This window comes from Tupaia chinensis, unplaced genomic scaffold, assembly GCF_000334495.1.
Source record: "Tupaia chinensis unplaced genomic scaffold, TupChi_1.0 Scaffold138490_1, whole genome shotgun sequence".
NCBI classification, from domain to species: Eukaryota; Metazoa; Chordata; class Mammalia; order Scandentia; family Tupaiidae; genus Tupaia; species Tupaia belangeri.
Genome location: NW_006198386.1, coordinates 27221 through 41938, shown reverse-complemented (window position 1 = coordinate 41938; position 14718 = coordinate 27221). Strand labels below are relative to the sequence as shown.

Here is a 14718-nt window from a genome sequence, read left to right as displayed (position 1 = left end):
AGAGAGAGACAGAGAGACAGAAAGCGAGAAGTCACCCCCCAGGGGGGATGGCCACGCCGCAATTCCTTCTCCTCTCGGGATCTTGGGCACACACGCACACGCGCCCGGCGTGAATTCTAAGCCACCGGGTCTGGGATGCGAACCGCGGTCGACTACGTGGGAGTCCAGCGACATAGCCATTATGCTAACTGCTGGTTCCCAGGTCTGAGTCTTGAACTATGGTCAGCCATGTGGGCGTCAAGCGCCTTCACCACCATGCCACCTGCTGGCCCCAGCATGGTTACATTTAAAAAACAACACTGAGTAGGAAAACTAATTTGTAGGAAGATGGAAACCCCATGGCACTGTTGATTTTCGAGTTTCTTTTTGAAGTCAGAGAGTATTCCAAACATAATTGTTTTTTAAGAGAGATTTTTGCTAGAGGGCGCATGCATGCACTTGCTGGAGAGACAGAGACAGAGACAGAAAGAGAAGATGGCTACGCAGTAATCCCTTCTCCTCCGTTCCCCTCTCAGGATTTTGAGCGTGCACACACATGTCTGATGTGAGTGTCAAGTCTCTGGGTCCGGGACTTGAACTGCAGTCAGCCATGTGGGAGTCCTGCGATGTAAGCATTACGCCATCTGCTGGTCCCGCAAACAAAATCTTCCGTGGGTCCTTTAGTACACTCAGCAGGTGGGAGTGGACCTGTTTCCCTGAAGTCCTGCTTGCCTTTCCTGGCTTTCTGCAGGGAGTCTCGTAATGGGCCCCACAGGGGATCTGCAATTTGACCACACCAGATTCTTTCTCCTCATTATTTATTAATCCCCCCAGGGCTCCTGTTTCCCTTCACATCCTTCATCATTTTCCATCTTTTTCTGTTTTTTTTTTTTTTTTTTTAGAGCTTTTTGCTATAGGGTGCATGCGCTCGCCAAAAAGACAGAGAGAGACAGAGAGACAGAAAGTGAGAAGTAACCCCCCCCAGGGGGGATGGCCACACTACAATCCCTTCTCCTCCATTCTCCTCTCAGAATCTTGGGCACGCACGCACACGCACCCGGCGTGAGTTTAAGCCACCTTGTCCAGGACTTGAACCACAGTTGACTACATGAGAGTCCAGCGACATAGCCATTACACAAATTGCTAGTCCCAATCGTTTTCAATATCTTATGGTTTATATATTTATCAACTGCCATCTTTTATATTTTAGAATTATTTATTTAATTTTACTTATCATTATTATTATTTTTAAACAATTTGACCAGAGAAGGGCTGGCAGATGGCGTGGTAGTTAAAGGTGCTAGACTCCCACGTGACCGACTGTGGTTCAAATCCCAGACCTGGTGGCTTGATTTCTCACTTTCTCTTTCTCTCTCTCTCTGTCCCTCTCTGGTCAAGTGAAAAGAAATGAATAAATAAATAAATAAATGTTAAATAAAATAATAATAATAATTTTTTTTTGGAGAGGTTTTTGCTATAGGGCGCACACGCCAGAAAGACAGAGTGAGAGAGACAGAAAGCGAGAAATCACCCCCCACGGGGGATGACCACGCCACAATCCCTTCTCCTCCTTTCTCCTCTCAGGATCTTGGGCACGCACGCACATGCGCCAGGCATGAGTTTAAGCCACCGGGTCTGGGACTCGAAGCGTGGTCGACTACGTGGGAGTCTAGCGACATAGCCATTATGCTAACTGCTGGTCCCAAAATAAAATAATTCTTAAAAAGAAAAAAATTTAACCAGAGAGTGACAGAGGGACAGTGAGAAAGCAAGCTGTCAGGTCCGGGACTTGAACTGCAGTCAGTCACGTGGGAGTCCAATGCCCTGATCCCCCCACCACACGCCGGCACCCTTGACTGTCATCTTGAAACTGAGGAGGAATGTTGAATATCCCCGAATCTCCTGGCCTGTCAGCTTGTTGGACTGGGTTAAAAACACATGAACACTCACCTCCCATATTGAACAAGGTCATTCATTGAAAAAACGCATTCACAAGACCGACCACTTCAGCCTGGGCTGGGGAATGGACCCGCTGTTCCACTCTGGCGCCCCCTGTGTTTCTAGGAGACACGGCTGAATGCTCAGCCCCGATCCAGCTGTTCCCAGATGCAGCCAGAGCCGAAGTTGGCTGACTCTTATCTCAATGGGCCTGTCCCCTTGGAGTTGCGAAATGTGTAATATTTCTTGAAAAGCAAGCCTGATGACTAGTGAAAAAGATGAGAGTATTTCTTTTTTTTTTTTCTTTTTCTTTTTTTTTTTGAGAAGTGTTTGCTACACGGTGTGCGTACTTTCCAGAGAGACAGACAGCAACAGGAAGTGAGAAATCACTCCCGGGAGGATGGCCACACTGCAATCCTTTCTCCTCTATTATCCTCTTGAGATTCTGGGCATGCACACACACGCGCCTGGCGTGAGTTATAAGTCGCCTGGTCCAGGACTTGAACTGTGGTCACTGGAAGTCCAGTAATGTAACCATTACTCCATCCCTCTTTTCTTTTTGCTATAGGGCGTGTGTGCTCGCCAGACAGAGAGAGACAGAGATGGAAAGAGAGAAATCAATCCTCCGGGGGAAGGCCATGCCGCAGTCCCTTCTACTCCATTCTCCTCTTGGGATCTTGGGCACGCACGCACATGTACCTAGTATATTTTTCAGGTCACCGTGTCCAGGACTTGAATGGTGTAGTCAGCCATGTGCGATCCAGTGGCCTTCACCACCACACCACTGGCTGGCCTGGGTGAGAGTACTCCTATTTGAGCAGGCAGATCCCTTCATATGAACACTCAACTTAAAACCCTGGCAAGAGAGACCAGCAGTTAGCGCATAATGACTGTGTCGCTGGACTCCCATGAGAAATCATCCCCCAGGGGAGATGGTCACGCCACAATCCCTTCTCCTCCATTCTTCTCTTGGGATCTTGGGCACGCACACACATGCACCCGGTGTGAGTTTAAGCCACCAGGTCCGGGACTTGAACCGCGGTTGACTATGTGGGAGTTCAGCAACATAGCCATTATGCTAACTGCTGGTCCCTACTCAATCATTTTTTGAGGGACTCCAGGGCGGCAAGAAAAACTGGATGGTGGATAAAGCCAGCATTGAAGGTCTCCCACCAAGGGTCTGCATTTCTGCTTCCATGCGTTCATGCCCTAGGTCCACAGAGGCTCATGTCCACGTGTAATTGTGAGCTCCCCCTAGCCGTGTTTCTTTCATAACTGACCACTTGCGAAGCTGTCTAGCGTTTCCTCTCAGCCCTGCCAAAGCCGGCCACTCCGTCCTTGGCTTTGAGCTGACGCCCTTATGCAACAGGGGCACGTGGCAGGGTGGCTGAGATGCCCACTCCCTTTCCCTCCCTTCTCTGCCCACTGGGGACAGCAAGGGGACCCGGGGCAGCTGGGCAGCCTTGGTGAAGAAATAGATGGAGCTGGGGATCCCAGGGGGGATTAGGGGGAACGGGAAGTCACTGGGGCAGAGAGCTTTGGGAAACTCAGTTCTGCGAGCCCTGAACTAAGCTAGTTTCTTTTAATAGAGAAAATCCTTCAGTGGCAGCTCTCCAGTGGTCAATTTTAGCTCCTGCGAAGGTTTGGGAGAAAACTCCCTACTCCCTGTAAGGAGCAGCACCCAAGTAGAGGGTCAGGAGCTTGTTTTTCTTCTCCTGGTTGCAAGTATGTTGTCTTAAAATCAAACTAGATTTTTTGCTATAGGGCACATGCGTTTGCCAGAAAGACAAAGAGAGACAGAGAGACAGAAAGCAAGAAATGACCCCCCCAGGGGGGATGGCCATGCCACAATCCCTTCTCCTCCATTCTCCTCTCGGGTTCTTGGGCACGCACGCACACGCACCCGGTGTGAGTTTAAGCCACTGGGTCCAGACTCGAACTGTGGTCGACTACATGGGAGTCCAGCGACATAGCCAGCAGGTGGCATGGTGGTTAAGGCACTGGATCCCATATGGGTGAGGACACGGTTCTAGGCCTGGACCCAGCATCTTAAAAGTCATGCCGGGCACGTGCGTGTGCGTGCCCAAAACCCCAACAGGAGGAAGGAGGAGAAGGGGAGGCCTTCTTACTTCCCTCTTTCTCTCTGTATCTCTCTCCAGTGAATGCACCTTTACGACTATGCCACCTGCTGGCCCCTAAATAAATCATTCTTTTTTAAAAAAAAAGCCTTGAATTTGCAAACTACCGTGTGGGAAAACTGGCCTGAAAACTAATAGAGATATGCAATTCGAGTGTTTGTCGGAGATGCGAAAAAGCAACCCGAGCGAGGAGAATGTTAATTTATCCCCCTTGAATACACACGCCCGTGAACATATACACCCCCGTAAATGAAATCCTGTGGCTTTTCTTTTGGGTAGGGAAGTGGGATTCTATGGCCAGATCTGTCACGGGGAGCTTCAGAAGCCATCGTACTTGCATGGTGTTCTCACAGACCCCGGTGGCAGAGGGAGGGACGGGGCCGATGACAGCCGTCTTCCCGGTGCTTGGCTGCGATTCTGTTTTAATGGGTTAGTTCCTAAAATACTCTGGAACTTTCCTACATTCGGCAGGAAATAAAAGGTCTTTTCTCTATGGATGCTTCTCTCACGCCAAAGGAATGAAGAGTGATAATCAACAGGGAACAAAAAAAAATGACAAAACCTCTTTGTGTGTACTTAATAAATAGCTTTGAGGCAGGGGTTCTCTTGAGCTGTGGCCACTCTGTACCTTCCAGTATCTTTTTAAATTTTTTTTGAGAGGTTTTTGCTATAGGGCGCATGTGCTCGCCAGAAAGACAGAGAGAAACAGAGAGACAGAAGGTTAGAAATCACCCTCCAGGGGGGATGGTCACGCTGCAATCCCTTCTCCTCCATTCTCCTCTTGGGATCTTGGGCACGCACACACACACGCCCGGTGTGAGTTTAAGTCACCAGGTCCAGGACTCGAACCACGGTCAACTACATGGGAGTCCAGTGACATAGTCATTATGTTAACTGCTGATCCCACCTTCCAGTATCTTAGTTTTTTTTTTTTTCCAGAGAGAGATTTTTGCTCTAGGGTATGGGTGATTGCTGGAGAGACAGAGAGAGAGAGACAGAGAGACAGAAAGTGAGAAATCACCCCCTCCCCGGGGGGGTGGCCATGCCACAGTCCCTTCTCCATTCTCCTCCTGGGATTTTGGGCACGCATGTACACGCGCCGGGTCCAGTACTCAAACAGCAGTCACACATGTGGGAGTCCAGCGTCTTAACCACTATGCCACCTGCTGGCTCAGTGAATCTTCTTTTTTTTTTTTTGGAGAGGTTTTTGCTATAGGGCGTGTGTGCTTGCCAGACAGAGAGAGACAGAGAGACAGAAAGCGAGAAATCACCCCCCAGGGGGGATGGCCACATCGCAATCCCTTCTCCTCCATCCTCCTCTCGGGATCTTGGGCATGCACGCAGATGAGCCCGGCGTGAGTTTTAAGCCACCAGGTCCGGGACACGAACCGCGGTCAACACCGTGGGAGTCCAGCAACATAGCCATTACGCTAACTGCTGGTCCCCTGGCTAGGTAAATCTTCTAAAGAAAAGGGGAGTGTTAACTAGATGGCTTAGTAAGTGCGGTCAATAAATCCAAGTGGCTGACACTGACCGGCAGCAGGCCGAACACCTGCCCCCCCACCTGTGTCATGAAGGCCGCGGGTCTAGGGCAGCGTGAGTGGCCAGAGGGTGTGGCTCACCTGTGACAGATGGTCGATGGCTGTGTCGTGGGACCCCAGGGCTTGCTCCGCACCCGCTAGTTCCCTCAAAACCGGCACGCACTCCCGACTCTTGTCCCCTTTGCTGGTCTGGACACATTCCAAAGCCTCTTGGTAGTGGGGCAAAGCTTCTTTTGATTTCTTCTGGCCTTGACACACTCTAAAAAAACCCAAAGGGATTATTTTCAGAATAATTCAATAGGGGCTGGCAGGGGGCTTGGTGGTGACGGGTGCTGGGCTCCCACATGGCCGACCATGGTTCGAGTCCTGGAACTGGCACCTTGCTTTCTCACTTTTCCTCTCTCTCTTTCTTAGTCTGTCCCTCTGTGGTCAGATGAAAATAAATATATAAATAAAGTTAAATAAAATAATTCTTGAAAAAAAAAATTTAAATAGGGGGCCAGTGGTGAAGGCGCTGGACTCCCACACAGCTGACCATGGTTCAAGTCCCAGATCCAGTGGCTTGAAACTCAAGCTGGGCACGTGTGTACACATGCCCAACATCCCAGTAGGAGAGTAGAGGAGAAGGGATGGCCATAACCCCTGGGAGGGGGGTGATTTCTCACTTTCTCTTTCATGATCTTTTTAATTTTTTTATTTTTGGAGAGGTTTTTGCTATAGGGTGCATGCGCTCGCCAGACAGACAGAGAGAGACAGAGAGATAGAAAGCGAGAAATCACCCCCCAGGGGCGATGGCCATGCCGCAATCCCTTCTCCTCCATTCTCCTCTTGGGATCTTGAGAATGCACGCACATGCGCCCAGTGTGAGTTTAAGCCACCGGGTCCGCGACGCGAACCACGGTCAACTACATGAGAGTCCACTGGCATAGCCATTACACTAACTGCTGGTCCCTCCCTTTCATGATCTCTCTCTCTCTCTCTCTAGTGAGCGCATGTGCCCTATGGCAAAAATCTTAAAAAATAATAATAATAACTAAATAGAAAATACTAAAAACATAGAGGGTCTGGCAGTTGAAGTTTGACCCTCTGACTCTTGGGGTCCAAATCCATTTTCTCGCCAGCTAAACTTCTCCTCCAAGTGGCAGCAGCGCAGTGGTCAACAGGCTGGGTCCTGGAGTCACCAGGGAGGGTAAGTCCTGGGTCTACACTCACCAGACGGACGGCCTTCAGATCGCTCAACAGTCCCCTCCTCTGTAGAGCGCGGATAATGGCAGTGTTCATATCATCGGGTGATTGCGAAGACCAAACGAACTACCATTCATAAAACACCTGACCAGGCTGACACAGAGCTATGTTGGCATAATTTGCATGGTGGTTAAGGCACTGGACACTCCCACATGGCGATCTATGGTTCGAGTCCTGGACCTGGTGGCTTGCTTTCTCACTTTCTCTGTCTCTCTGTGGTCAAATTAAAAAATAACAACAACAATAAAAATAAATGAATGAATAAATTTTAATGAATAAGTAAGTAAGTAAGTAAATGAATAAATAAAGTTAAAAAAAAAAAAAGAAGAATGAAGCAAATTCTACCCCTCATCCCTCTAACTTGCCATTCCTTACGAACACAGGGTCCTGGTGCTAACATGACAGTGGGAAATGGAAGCTGTGAAGCCAACCCACAGTGGACCTTCTGAAACTCACTGAGAACACCCTATTCACATAAAAGGCAAGATCAAATAAAATTATTCGTGTTTTGGGACCAGCAGTTGGCATAACGGCTATGTCGCTGGACTCCCATGTAGTCGACTGTGGTTTGAGTCCCGGACCCGGTGGCTTAAACTCACGCTGGGTGCGTGTGCGTGCATGCCCAAGATCCTGAGAGGGGAATGGAGGAGAAGGGATTGCGGCGTGGCCATCACCCCAGGGGGTGATTTCTCACTCTCTGTCTCTCTGTCTCTCTCTGTCTTTCTGGCGAGTGTACATGCCCTATAGCAAAAACCTCTCCAAAAATAAAACAATGATTTAATTTAATTTATTAGTATTATTATTTTGCTTTCTTTTATATTTAGTTATTTATTATTTTATTTACCGTGTTTTGTAACTTTATGTATTTATTTAAATTTGACCAGAGAGGAACAAAGAGAGAGAGAAAGTGAGAAAGCAAGCCTTCAGGTCTGGGACTTGAACCACAGTTGGCCATGTGGGAGTCCAGCATCCTTAACCACCATGCCCCCTGCCAGCCCCAATTTTGTTATTATTGTTATTATTATTTAATTTGCTATAGGGCATGTGCCCCAACAGCGAGTAAATGAGAGAAGGAGAGAGAAAGTAAGAAAGCAAACTGCCAGGTCCAGGACTCGAACCAGAGTCGCCACTGGGAGTCCAGGGCCTTAACTCTCCCGCCACCTGCCAGCCTCCTCCCATGAATTTTTGAGGACCCCTACTGTAACTGTGCACACAGGAACATAGGATTTGGATTCACTTTCCAAAGATAGTAACTTATGACGGCGTGAAGCACCCCGGCTCCGGTGCGTCACCGGCTGGTGGCTCCGTCAGCCCCAGGAGGACGGCTGCAGCCTGGCCCCAGAGGCACCAAAAAAGGAGAGGCGGGCGGAGGAAGAGAGACCTAAACGAGGGCCTTTCAAGATGGACATAAATCCAACCAAGCTGCCTGAGAAACGATCCCACCTTCACCTCCAAGATGAAGCCAGAAACTAAAAATAAAACAAGCCAACGGGAGGGAACCACAGACCAGAACCGAAAGCTTGTTACTTTCTAAAGCGGATCCGTTTGGGCGCAGTTAACTCAAAGCCATGGAAGGAAACTCGTGCAGTGTACACAAGGCACGTTCCAGCGAGGACCTCAGCGGGAGGAAAGGAAGAGGCCAAGTTGGAAACCACCCCGCTCAACCCTCAGGGGCCTTTGCAGGACTGCCTGGAACCCTGGCTTGGTCCTGGTGGGTGTTCAGCGTAGACACGTGCCGCGCCCGCCACCTGCTGGCAGGACTTGGTACTGCGCGTTTGGAAAGCGCTCTTAAAAGCGCTAATCCATTAGTTCTAATCCATTAGTTCTAATCCATTAGTCAAGTCCCGACAGATTCAACAAATGTCCTATCTTGGACCTCTGACTTGTTCATTTCCTGTTTTACAAGGTAGGAGATCTAATTCTGGGCAGGAAGAGATTCTGGACTGGGAAGACTTCCAGATCACTTTATAACCCTTTTTTTTTTTTTTTTGGAGAGGTTTTTGCTGTAGGCATCTGCGCTAGCCAGACAGAGACAGAAAGCGAGAAACCACCCCCCAGGGGCGGGATGGCCACGCCACAAACCCTTCTCCTCCATTCTCCTCTCGGGATCTTGGGCACGCATGCACACGCGCCCGGTGTGAGTTTAAGCCACTGGGTCCGGTACTCGAACCACAGTTGACTACATGGGAGTCCAGTGACATAGCCATTACGCTAACTGCTGGTCCCGAAGATGGTGAATTTTGATAGAGAATGCCAAAGAGTTTTCTTAGCTGTAGCACATCAATTATACACAGCAGCATTGGAGAGAGACCTGTCCTTCCCCACACTTGACATTATTGGTCTTTCTTTTTTTGGAATTATTTATCTAACTTTATCCATTGATTAATTCTTTTTTGTAAAAATTGTTTTATTTAAAATTATTTAATTGTATATATTCATTCATCTCTTTTCATTTGACTGGAGAAAGACACACAGAGAGAAGGAAAGTGAAAAAACAAGCCACCAGGTCTGGGACTCGAACCGCGGCTGGCCAAGTGCGAGTGTCCAGCGCCTTCACCACCCACCACACCACCTGCTGGTCCCAATGCGTTTAATTCTTAATTTGACCAGACAGAGAGAGAGAGAGAGAGAGAGAGAACGTGTAAAAGTAAGCCACCAGGTCAAGGGCTCCAATCGTGGTCAGTCATGTGGGAGAGTCCAACACCTTAACCACCACACCACACGCCGGTCCCCTTATTGGTCTTTTTAAAACCATTTTTTAAGAAGACGTTTTTGCCATAAGGTGCATGTACTCACTGTTGAGAAACAGAGACAAAGAGAGGGAAAGTGAGAAATCCCCACCTCCCCAGAGGATGGCCATGCTGCAATCCCTTCTCCTCCATTCTCCTCTCGGGATTTTGAGCTCACACGCACACGCACCCAGAGTGACTGTCAAGCCACCAGGTCCAGAACTCGAACCGCCATGTGGGAGTCCAGCACCTTAACCATCATACTAAATGCTGGCCCCAGTCTTTAAATATCTTGAGCCATTCTTGAGCTAGCCAGTGGCGTGGTGGTTAGGGCAGCTGGATCCCATGTGGCCACCTTCATAGTTCAAGTCCTCCACCCAGTGGCTTGGTAAACGTGCCAGATGTGTATGTGTGCGTGTGTGTGTGCCTCTTCTAGAACAGACCTATCTCCACCCTCTCCCCCTCGCCTCCCCCCACCCATCCTTCCAAAGAAGGGCATACTCTGTTACCTTGATAGTCTGGGGAACAGGTGTGGGCTTAGTCCTCGGGAAGGGATCAAGACACTACCTAAAGGGGCCAGCAGGTGGCGTGGTGGTTGAGGCGCTGGAATTCCCACATGGCCAACCCCAGTTTGAGTCCCGGACCTGGTGGCTTACTTTCTCACTCTCCCTCTATCTCTCTGTCTTTCTGTGGCAAAACTCATGTGAAAAAAATAAAATAAAATAAATAAAATAATTATTAAAAAGAAAAGATACTACCTAAGACCCACCACCTCCTCCACTGTCTTCTCTCTCTCTCTCTTTTTAAGAGAGATTTTTACTAGGGGACGTGTGCTCTTGCCAGAGAGACAAAGAGACAGAACGCGAGAAATCAACCCCCTCGGGGGAATGGCCATGCCACTATCCCTTTTCCTTCCTTCTCCCCTCAGGATTTTGGGCACGCACGCACACACGCTCGCAATGAGTTCCAAGCTGCCGGGTCTGGGACTTGAACCGTGGTCGACCATACAGAAGTCCAGCACCTTAAGCACTAAGCCACCTGCTGGCCCACCCACAGCCTTCTCTTAACATCCTGGCAGCTGGGTTTCTTTGGTGCTAGGAGAACAGTCCTCTCATGATCAGGGATGCAGATACGTTTAAGAGCTTCCCTTTGTTTTGAGGTCTTCACCATTAAATTAATCAATGGAAGCATTTTAGACCAGAGCTGTCAGGGGGAAAAGAAGGAAGGTGGGGCTGGCAGGTGGCGTGGTGGGTTAAAGGCACTGGATTTCCACATGGCCGACCATGGTTTGAGTCCCGGAACAGGCAGCTTGTTTTCTCACTTTCCCTCTCTCTCTGTCTCTTTCTGGTTGAATTTAAAAATAATAATAACAGGGACTGGCGGTTGGCATAATGGCTACGTTGCTGGACTCCAAAGTAGCTGGCCACAGTTCGAGTCCTGGACCCAGTGGCTTAAACTCACGCCAGACGCATGTGCGTGTGTGCCCAAGATCTAGAGAGGAGAATGGAGGAGAAGGGATTGTGGCATGGCCATCCCCCTGGGGTGGGTGATTTCTCACTTTCTGTCTCTCTCTGTATTTCTGGTGAGTGCACATGCCCTATAGCAAAAGCCTCTCTAAAAAACAAACAAAAAGAATTCAAGGTCCCTGGTGGCGCGGTGGTTAAGGTCCTGGACACTCCCACTACAGTTCGAGTCTTGGACCTGGTGCTTGCTTTCTCACTTTCCTTCTCTCTCTCTGTCTCTGTGTCTATCTCTGGTCAAATTTTAAAAAGAAATGAATAGATAAATAAAATAAAATTAAATAATTCTTTAAAAAAAAAAGAGAGAATTCAAGGCCCCAGGAGGACACCAGGGCATTCCACGTGGAATGAAGAGTCACCGGTGTGCATCTTGACTGGGACTGTTCTGACGTGCCCGTGTTTCTATTTTACTTCCGGACAAGGGCCTCTGGAGAAGCCAGGAACGCAGCGCCACGGAGAAGCGCCTCCTGCCTGAAGACAGCCTACAGCAAAGCATCATGGTGGAGGGTCCCGAACTGAGAACTTACTGTCCGAACGACAGCTGGGTCCGCGCCTGGACTTCCAACCATTCTTCCCGGATGATCCTCCCACACTGGAGCAGCTCCTTGGAAAGTCTCTCCGCTTTTGCCAAGTTCTCGGCCGCTTCCTTAAATCTGAACTGTGTTCAGGAAACGTTCCCCTTGGCTGTAGATTCTGGGACCCCAAGTCATGGACCTTCTTGCCCCCCGTCCCCTTCTTGTCACCCTTGCTTTGTCATCTGTCTTTTTTTTTTTTTAAAGGTTTTGGCCATGGGGGTGCATGCGCTCACTGGAGAGAGGCAGAGAGAGGGAAAGTAAGAAATCACCCCCAGCGGGGATGGCCATGCCGCAATCCCTTCTCCTCCATTCTCCTCCTGGGACTTTGGGCACGCACGCACACGCGCCCCGGGTGATTTTCAAGCTGCCGGACCCAGGACTTGAACCATGGTCGTCTATATGGGAGTCCAGTCCCTCAAGCGCTATGCCACCTCTTGGCCCTGATTCATCTGCTTTGTATTTGGCTTTGAGAATTAACTGTACGCATTATGCTGTCCGTATGAAGGGTTTTAAGAGAGTTCATGGGAAATGCATGTTCTGGAAAATGGATTTGAAAGCCTGTTTTGCATCAAAGTAAACCCATACTGTAATTCTCTTTTTCCACCAACGTTCTGAAGTCCCCTTGTCTTCCTTCCGTCTTTCTGCTATAGGGTGCACGCGCTCACTGGAGAGACAGAGAAAGTGAGAAATCACCCTCCGGGGTAGATGACCACCCCACAATCCCTTCTCCTCCATTCCCCTCTTAGGATTTTGGGCACGCACACACATGTGCCTGGCTCAAGATTCAAGCCACTGGGTCTAGGACTCAAACCGTGGTCCACCATGTGGGAGTCCAGCACCTTAACCACCACTCCACCTGGTGGTCCCTCCTTTTGTTTTTCTTCCATGAGGCAGAGAGAGAGACAGGGGAAGGGGGTGGAAGTACCCTCCTTAGGGTCCCCTCGCCACAATCCACCTGCAGGTCCAGTTGGCCTGGACCATAGGGAGGTGCTGGGACGAGAACTTAGAACCTTCCCCATGTGGGTCCAGCGGTGCCACCTTTGTGCCACTGTCTGGCCTGTCCCCTTATATTTCTATTTGTAAAGAACAGAGGCAAAGGGCTAGCAGGTGGCATGGTGGCTAAGGCACTGGACTCTCACATGGCCGACAGCAGCTCAAATCCCAGACCGAGGGTGACTTGAAAATTACACCGGGAGGGGCCAGTAGGTGGCGCTGGACTCCCACGTGGCCAACCATGGTTCAAGTCTCAGGCCTGGTGGCTTCCTTTCTCACTTTCCTTCTGTCTCTCTTGCTCTTTCTGATCAAATTGGAAACTAGTAAGAATAATGAATAAAGCTAAAATAAAATAATTCTTAAAAAAGAAAAAAGGAAGGAAAATGACACCAGGCGTGGGCATGTGTGCCCAGAGTCCTAAAGGGAGAATGCAGGAGAAGGGACTGAGAAGTAGCCATCCCCTTAAGGAGGTGATTTCTCACTTTCCCTTGCTCTCTGTCTCTCTGTCTCTCTCTCTCCTGCAAGTATGTGCACTCTATGGCAAAAACTGAAATAAGATAAAAGAATAAAATGAACAGCGGTAAAAGGATACTGCTGAAGGGAGAGAGAGGCTCTCCCCAGGGTATGGAAAAGCTCCACAGAACACCTGAAAACGTCCGTGTCGTCATTGTAGGGAGGCACAATGGCGTGGACGAGGATGTCTCTGGCCTTCTCTGCGTGCTGCTTTGCTTGCAGAGACAGCCCTAAGGCAAAGGAAAAGAGGTCTCAGTGTCCCCTTCATCTCTGTGGGATTCAACGGGGTCTCCACACAGTGGCAGTGCTGCAGGGACACGCATCCGGGCACCACGACACGCTGGCATGACAATTGACACCCAAAGAGCCATTTTATACTGAGGATTCAAGATATATTTCCCCCAATTGGTCTTTCTAGAAATAAGACAAACAGAACGAGGTGGGATTGAACAGTTTGGTAATCTCGCCACAATCGGACAGGACATACATTATAAAGAATTACAGGGGCCGGGGCCGGCAGGTGGCATGGTGGTTAAGGGCACTAGACACCCACATGGCTGACTGTGGTTTGAGTCCCGGACCTGGAGGCTTGCTTTCTTACTTTCCCTCTCTCTCTCTCACTCTGTACTTCTCTGATCAAATGAAAATAAATGAAGAAAAATAAATAAAATAAATACCGTTAAATAAAAAAAAACTTCTTTAAAAAAATAAAAACAATCATAGAGACTGGCAGGGCAGGGTAGTTAAGAAGTTGGATTTCTACATGGTCGACTGCGGTTGGAGTTCTAGACCTGGTGGCTTCTTGTCTCTCTCTGGTCAAATTGAATAGTAATAATAGATAAAAATTAACTGAATAATTCTTAGAAAATACTTAAAAAAAAAAAAAAAAGAAAGAAAAGAGAGAGAATTATAAAGAACAAATGGAGGAACCAGCAGATGGCGTAATGGTTACATCACTGGACTCCCACTTAATTGATCACAGTTCGAGTCCCAGACCCCGTAGCTTAACTCACGCCGGGCGCGTGTGCGTGCGTGCCCAAAATCCGGAGAGGAGAATGCAGGAGAAGGGACTGCAGTGTGGCCATTCCTCGTGGGGGCTGATTTCTTGCTTTCTGTCTCTCTGTCCCTCTCTGGCAAGCACACATGCCCTATACCAAGAATCATTCTCTTAAAAAATTAAAAAGGTGTCAAAATAGGAAGTTAGCTCTGTCCCTCTATTCTTGGGGTATAAAGAATATGTCTTCTGGCCCAGCAAGTGGTACAGTGGTTAAGGCATTGGATTCCACATGGCTGACGCCACAGTTGGGAGTCCCAAACCCGGAGGCTTAACAAATCATGCCTGGGTACATGTGTGTGCATGCCCAAAATCCTGAGAGGAGGATGGAGGAGAAGGGATTATGATGTGGCCATCCCCCCTGGGGAAGGGTGATCTCTCACCTTCTCTCTCTGTCTCTGTCTGGGGAGCACAAGTGTCCTATGATAAAAAAAAAAAAAAAAACTTAAAAAAAGGAGTGGGGGGCTGACAGGGGGTTGGACTCCCACACAGC

The 14718-nt window shown here is 48.9% G+C and overlaps 1 protein-coding gene across 6 annotated transcripts in view; it reads right to left on the bottom strand.

Moving 5' to 3' along the window:
- The window catches only part of TTC23 (tetratricopeptide repeat domain 23), a 46863-nt gene that overhangs the window by 23841 nt on the left and 8304 nt on the right, over positions 1 to 14718 (bottom strand). For all 6 annotated transcript variants that reach the window (XM_014592762.2, XM_014592761.2, XM_014592760.2 and 3 more), the window contains exons 4-6: positions 13251 to 13401; positions 11618 to 11743; positions 5678 to 5855 (exon numbers count right to left, since the gene is read on the bottom strand). In XM_014592762.2, the coding sequence (XP_014448248.1) occupies positions 5678 to 5855; positions 11618 to 11743; positions 13251 to 13401 (455 nt within the window). The remainder of the gene's footprint in view (positions 1 to 5677; positions 5856 to 11617; positions 11744 to 13250; positions 13402 to 14718) is intronic.